A 7747-nucleotide genomic window follows, 5' to 3' on the forward strand; every position below is an offset into this window, starting at 1 on the left:
TATACAGTAGCTATGCCAATGATTTCCTTAACCATATAGGACAAACAGCTATAGTATCTCACAACCATTATTAAGATTAGACAGAAACAGTCAACACCAGCTCCATATAACCACATACACAAACTCATTCCCCTTTAATTGGCTCAAAGATCAAAAATATCAACTAACTTGCTGCCTTGGCAGCATTCTGTTGCCCATAGGTAAGTAAAAGTTCAATTGAACGTCGGGAACCACCACAAATGTACGGTCATTCCTCATCCTTAAAACAACTTGATGTAGTTTTTTTAATGAGCTAATTCCTGATCAGGTTCATCCACTTGTTTAGTAATTAATTCTGTATTTATTTCTCTAATGCTCTCACTGACTAACAGAGCCATTTATCTGCCCTCTACCTCACTCTCAGCCCCCACAAGTGAGCCCATCGGACTCAGCCTTGACGACGTCAGTGACACTTCCATCTCGCTGAAGTGGCGGCCGCCTGAGAGGATTGGCTCAGCTGAACTCGAGGGTTATGGAGTTGAGTACTGCAAGGAGGGAAGTAAGTGCTGGACACAACCACCTGCATTTTGTAAACAGCATATATCAACAGAGTTTATATACATCAATCAGTTAATCACAGTGAAGGGCAGCAACTGTGATCTCCAAATGTCCAAACAGCTCACACAGGACTTTTAGATTACCACAAACTGTTGTCAGGAGAAGAATGACAAAATCTCTGACAGAAGGCACCCCGCTAGCCAAATGGTTATGGTTTATATCATACAAATGCAACAAACCCTGTTGCATATGTCACTCCTCTCTCTCACACGTTGTGTCATGCCTGCCTCTATACTATCAGCTATCCAAGGAAATGCACCCAGAAAAAATATTTAAAATAAAAAAGAAATCTGTGACAGCAGTTCATCAAATTATAGTATATGGATCCATTTACCTATCATACAATTGGCCAATTTGAGTTATTTTCTTGTTAGATGCAAAAGGTAACATATAAACAAGTCAGTTTAGATGTATGCATGAACCCCTTTTCTTGTAAGTCTTTGCTCAAGGGATGCCTCTTGGCTGTCAGCTTGATGAATATATGATCAAATTAATCTTGGTAATGATTGGAATTACGTTACTTCCTGTCATGAACTGTTTTTTCCCTCTTGTTGTGTGTTTCCAGCGGATGAATGGATACCAGCCATGCAGGGTCTGACTGACCGGACATCAATGGTCATCAAAAATCTCACCACCGGAGACAAACTGCAGTTCCGTGTGCGGGCCTACAACATGGCAGGACCCAGTGCTCCCACCACTCTGGCTCAACATGTCACCATCAGAGAGATAATGCGTGAGTATTTATAGATTTGATGACTTTTGTCGACTCTCTGCTCCTTTAGTTTCAACCAATATATATCATACAGTCAAATATGTCCTTCGGTTTAAATTCACCCTTGAGTCATGAGTTTCCTCCATTTTTCATTTCCCGTCATTCTTCTTCTTGTGTTTTTTTCTTTCACAGAACGCCCTAAAATTTGGCTCCCTAGAAATCTCCGCCAGACTCTCGTCAAGATAGTTGGAGAAACTGTCAACCTCGTGATTAAATTCCAGGTGCAGTTTACCTTCTTAAATCTTCATTCATTCACCAAATTAACCATTAACTTGGGTAAATCTGGAAGATGCAGAAAAGAAATCATAATTCATCATGATTAAACAATTGGGATCATAGTAAAGGTGTTTCATTAATATATTAACTGAAATGATGTTGATACACATATGTTTGATGTGTGTATTTAATTTGGCTTTGTATGTATATGTGCTGTTGGATTTTTGTCTTCAAAATCTTCAAAAGAGGACAGTAAGATTGTCTTTGTAATGTTATGGTGTACAACGCTGCTGAAGAGAGATGCAGCATGAGACTGATTACACATCATAAAACAAAAAATGGGTGTAACTGTAGCGGTTGTTGATTTGGATAAAATCTTTGAATCTAATTTTATTTTTCTACACTGTCATTTAATGTATTGTCATATCTGTATCTACACGAAAAATCAAAAGGCACCTTCAGTGTTGTTAGATGCTTACCAGAAGTGGGGTAAAAAATGTATAGTTTGTTCTGAAGGTGACAGAGACATGTTTTTACCTAGCATGCTAACATGCTAACATAGTCTCGCTTGCTTTCATATTAATATGAATCACTCAATAATTAAGTATTTGGCCAGGGAAAATCCTGACCTGTTGGTGGCACAATATGGAAATGTTTCTATGACAATGGTTCCTTTAGAAATCCCCACCTGAAATCTTCTGTAATTTGTGACCTGACACATAGCATGTTGAAGTGAAATAGCATGTTGAAGTGAAACCCTTCCATTGTCTTTTCTGGTCGTGCAGGGTAAGCCCAGGCCGAAGGTCACATGGAGCAAAGACGGGGAGCCTCTGAGCCCCACATTAGCTAGTGTGAGGAACAGCGATACGGATACAATTATCTTCATTCGCAAGACAGAGAGAAAACACTCAGGGAAGTATAATGTCCAGGTGCAGATTGAGAATATTGAAGACACAGCAAGTATCGAACTGCAGGTTGTTGGTAAGCAGGACTGATCACAGAGCTGGTGGAGAGTATATTAACTAAAGTATTATTATTAGGAATGAATACAATGTCTGTTGTGGACAGTTACTCACAATCCATATTGCTCCTCCGTAGATCTCCCAGGGCCCCCTGAGGCACTGAAGATCATGGATGTCTGGGGCTTTAATGTGGCACTTGAGTGGAAGCCGCCAAAGGACAACGGCAACTGTGAAATAACTGGTTACAGCATTCAGAAAGCTGAGAAGAAGACCATGGTGAGACTCTACACGCTTAGGTGCTGGCAGCAGAGCCTACATTTATATTACATTTGAATGAAACTGAATACAAGCTTCTGATGTCGATTGTAGGCAGTCAAATTATTTTACAACTATTAGCCAGAAGAAACCCTCAAGAATGAATGTTCATACGACATTAGAGATCTTTACGAATGGAAAATGTTGAACCTGAGTTGAAAAGGTTGGAATTAAAACCTACCTGAACCCCATTAATCCTTTTGTTTTGTTTTTAAATAGAGACAAAATGAAAATGTTAATAAATTACATTTCTTTCAAAAAGCAAATTACCTTTATTTATTATAAATTTACCAATGCGACAATACCAAACCCAATTATTGAAAATAATTTGTATCTGGCCTAACGCCAGTCAGCTCATGGTCACTAGGAACCAGGTGGAAAAACATAACATCTGAAGGTATTCTCAGAAGAAGGCAGCGGTTGTCTTTCTTGCTCACTAAAACTGGTACATTGCAGGCCTTTAGTTTTACCAGCTAAGGTCAAACTAAAGGCCTGCAATGTACCGGTTTTAGTGCAGTGAAGCCACATTTCACTCTTTCTATTGACATGAATGAGTGTGCATGTACGTGTGAGGATGAATGCTTCATGGACACAGAGGGATATTTTAGCCTCCCTCGTGACACATAAACTGTAATCAGCAAATACTGAGAATCTGTGGGCCAGGAGTGTTGCATTATGGGCCTGTTGGCAAGACCTCCAACTGGCACCGTCCTCCACCTCGAGCTGCCAGGAACGATGTCGGCCAGGAATGTCCTAATCTTATCCTCTTAGCCTTGACCTGGTCCGGATTGTCTGCACCGTGACGCAGGGCCCTTGTTCTCCTGCCTGGCTCGGCTGATGGTTCATGTTTCACTGCAGTCATTATTAGATAAAATTAATGACAGTTGTATCTCTTTAGAGTATGCTTGGAGACACCGATTATCATGCTATTAATAACAATGAACTGTGTACCTGTTAGATTAAATTCAAATCAAATTAAATCTGCCCATATCCTATTTCATTCTTGTACCTAAATAAATGCATATAAACTCTGCACAATTACACAGCTCCTTTAGTTTCAGGTAGATTATAAAGGTATTTTGAAATCTATTTTTAGCTAATATTATTGGTCACAGTAAACAAACTCATTCAGTTTCGACTACTTACATTTGTGTTGTAAAGGGCTGCAAACGCATCAATCCAAAATCACCCATTAGTGTTTACTTGGGTTGAGATCTGGTGACTGTGAAGGCAAAACCATATGATCATACAAATCAACAGAAACACTATACTGAATTGGAAAATACTGATTCTGAACCATGTTTTTGTGATTCATGTGAAGGAGTGGTTTACAGTCTATGAGCAGTACAGGCGAACCAACTGCGTCACATCTGACCTCATCATGGGGAATGAGTATATCTTCCGAGTCTTTGCCATCAACCAGGTGGGCCTCAGCCCAGAGCCCTGCACCACAACAGACAGCGCTTACATCCAAAAAACAGGTGGGCTGTGGCTGCACATAAATAACTGGTACAAAGCAGTTATGGTTCTGTTTTAATGTCACGAAGAGAACAATACCCAATTACCCAATTGGCTGTCTGTCTCTCTTCCCAGGTATCGAGTACAAGCCGCCCGCCTACAAGGATCATGACTTCTCAAAGGCTCCCAAGTTCACACATCCGTTGGTGAACCGTTCCATCATAGCAGGTTACAGCACGACCCTCAGCTGCTCAGTCAGCGGCATGCCAAAGGTCAGTAGGGTCATCACATGTTATGCAAAAGATGCTTGTGACCAAATTCAATCAGATGTAATCACACCCAGAAAAAGACACCCTGTCATATTTTAATGTAACAAAAAAAAGGAAGACAATTTAAATCTTTAATTCGGACAAAACAATTCCTACTCGAGGTCCACTTTCTAGCTTTTTCCAAAGCTTTCAACCCGAACACTGTAGATGTTAGCAGTTAATTTAGAGCACTTTTAGGAAAAGCTAAGTGAAAATATTTCAGCATGAAAGTTCACTCCTGACTTAGAAAACAGCAAAACAATCCAAACTTAAGATCCACTCACCTGTTTTTTAACAATACAGTTCAGAGTCAAGAATTAACTTTCATGCCTCAATGTTTTTATCATTCAGAAATACGGAATACAACAGGAATAAAAGCAAGGGAAAATGAATCCCAAACCAACAGAAATGTACCCATAATCCTCTGACACTACACTTGAGCAGTATTGCAGATTGTGAAAAGTATTACCTGACATACTTTAATACTTTGTCCTACCTTATTAGCCCAAAGTGACCTGGTACAAAAACAAGATGGACATCTCAAATGAGGCCAAGTTCCGGATGCTCAGTAAACAAGGTGTTCTGACACTGGAGATCCGTAAGCCCTGTTCTTTTGATGGAGGAATGTATATGTGCAAAGCAGTCAACATCAACGGAGAAGACATAGTGGAGTGTAAAGTGGAGGTTCGCCGTAAGTATCCTGCTGGGAGGTACAAAGACAGCAACGCATGTGTCCTCTTTTTCTTAGTCCTAGAAATAACTATATATTTATGATTATAAGAAAAATAGAAATGTCCCCCAAATAGTTGCAGAATTTACAGCAAACCCAAATAAATAAAAAAAAAAAAAATCAAAATATTCCCATATACAGCCAAAAAGTAGCGAGAGAAAGATTCATTTGAATGTCTGTATTCTAGTCCATCAATTACGACGCAATATGAGGGCAACTAAAATAATCCGAATTTTTTAGAAATAAGTGATAATAATACAAAATAATGAGTCATATTTTAAGAAAATAGGATAGCTTGTTTCAAGTCATATGTGGATGTTTAAGCATTTTCTACAGTTATTTAAATAGTTTGGATTGCAGTGTGGCATCTTCCTTTGACCAGTATCTCTGTATCTCTGTGTCTCTTTGTGGCTGGGAGCTGCTATTTATTAGAGGTGGTTAAGTTCATATTTGTGTGGACAATAAGATACACAATGGTGAGATTTATGCCTGATCAAAGGTGTTTTCGGTTTTCCACTTCTGATGAGAAGCAGCACACAGCCACTTCCCTAAACTTTTCTTATACAGAGATTCCTTAACGGGGTGCTGTGTCTGTCAAATGGTCAGAAGGGGATACAGAGCCATAAAGTAATGCACAGCAGACTATAGAGTGGGTTGATTTTTATGATATATTACTGCATTCAATTATGACATATTTCTGATAATATTACAACTTCTTTCTCAAAATAGTATTCTTCACAGAGAACGCAGATAAGTGTTATGTATTTTGAATGAGCTAAAAGTTTTTTATTCTAGAAGAAATCTTTCTGAAAAACAAATGAGCCATTAAGGTGCAGGGGATAGTATATGAATTACAATTCATTTCTCAAAGTATAGTAGGCTACGTCATAGAAAGGTCAAACTGGCTAATGGCTTTAAAAAAAATACTTTACAAATATCACAAAGTAGTAGGATGTATGCCATAAAAAGTCATAAAATAGTATTGTAAAGTGTGCTGTAAAAAACTCAGCATAGTATGTCATAAAATGTCACAGTATACTATTCCTTAAAAAATGTGAGTATTTTATCCCCTACAGTTACAGTATAGTGTGCCATAAAATGCCAAAAAATGTCATAGTATAGTATGTCATGGAAAAGAGAGAGTGTAGTATGCCATGACAATTTCATAAAAAGTAGTTGTTTATTCCATTAAAAAAGTTAAAGCATATTTTGACGTAACAAAGTCATGTGATATCATGTGATTAAATACTGTTGTGGAATATTTCTATGTAGATGCGGGATAAGAGTTGATTAAATAGACAGAGTCTGATAAATGCTCAAAGTATTGTGTCAATTTAATGCTTGCAAGCAGGAGAGTGGACACACAGACACGTATCTCAGTGAACTGTGCAAACCACTGTCAAAGAAATACAAGGCACATCATGTTTTATGCATACAAAAGGTCACGCCTTTAGTGACCTCACAAAAAGGGAGTATAGGGTCTCTGGACATGGGTTGATTTGTTTCTGCTCCTTATCTGTTATCTCCAGGTGCGATCAACTGGGGGTCAGTTCATGCAGAAACAGGAAACAGTGGTTCCCTGTTTCTCCTTTTAGTGTGCATGTAAACATCAACACTGGAAAACCGGACCTAGGTTTTATGACCTGATTCACCTCTGTAGGAATGCAGTGTTTATCTGCATCTTGTACCTTCCCCTCAGTAGAACACCCATCTTCCAAAACATCCCAATATACTAGAATATATTTTACCATTACAATACGTCTTCATATATACAGTAGATTCTTTTTTACACTAAATAATGAGCTTGTATTTGTTTTTGAAAATGTTGCGAGCAATTTCACTCTGTGCCATTAACTTATGAAGGCATATGTATCTTGACTTCTGTTTTGTTCCTGGCCTACAGCTCAAATACCAAAAGAAGAAAATAAATAAAGAGGTTCGGGCTGCTGACTGAAGAGATTCTAAATTTGTCTCCCGCATGTTGACTTTTGTGTCACGAGAAACTCTTCACCTGCACTACAAGCTGAAATCATCTTGCATATCACCATACTTGCTGTTGTGTTACTATCATGTGTAATTCTGGATTACTTAAATTAATGGGCATAATAGTCAAAGAAGGTGGAAATATTTATGAAATTAATTTATAATTTCCCATCTTGCGTCTCACTCATTTCAGCTGGTCTAAAGAAATGTATTGCAGTGTTTGGATTTGTTTGTGTGCTTGGAAAGGTCAATATGAATGCAATAAAAACACAAGTGAGTGATATCATTCCGTCATACTTTCAAGTAGTGGAATTATTCTACGGTGTAGTAAGTAATGGTGGACAAGTGGAGACAAGTTCTGGAAATTGCCATCATGATAGCTGTAGCAGCCATGATGTAGTAAAAC

General features: G+C 38.4%; 1 protein-coding gene across 1 annotated transcript in view; it reads left to right on the forward strand.

Moving 5' to 3' along the window:
* The window catches only part of mybpc3 (myosin binding protein C3), a gene marked incomplete at its 5' end in the record, with an annotated part of 32252 nt that extends 24823 nt beyond the window's left edge, over positions 1-7429 (forward strand). The window contains 9 exons of the mRNA XM_079185364.1: positions 404-538; positions 1163-1330; positions 1502-1590; positions 2371-2566; positions 2684-2823; positions 4184-4343; positions 4456-4592; positions 5133-5319; positions 7262-7429. Coding sequence (XP_079041490.1) covers positions 404-538; positions 1163-1330; positions 1502-1590; positions 2371-2566; positions 2684-2823; positions 4184-4343; positions 4456-4592; positions 5133-5319; positions 7262-7290 — 1241 coding nt within the window. The 3' untranslated portion in view covers positions 7291-7429. The remainder of the gene's footprint in view (positions 1-403; positions 539-1162; positions 1331-1501; positions 1591-2370; positions 2567-2683; positions 2824-4183; positions 4344-4455; positions 4593-5132; positions 5320-7261) is intronic.
* Positions 7430-7747: the final 318 nt, after the last annotated feature.

This window comes from Pholis gunnellus (assembly GCF_910591455.1).
Source record: "Pholis gunnellus genome assembly, chromosome: 1".
In the NCBI taxonomy this organism is placed as follows: domain Eukaryota; kingdom Metazoa; phylum Chordata; class Actinopteri; order Perciformes; family Pholidae; genus Pholis; species Pholis gunnellus.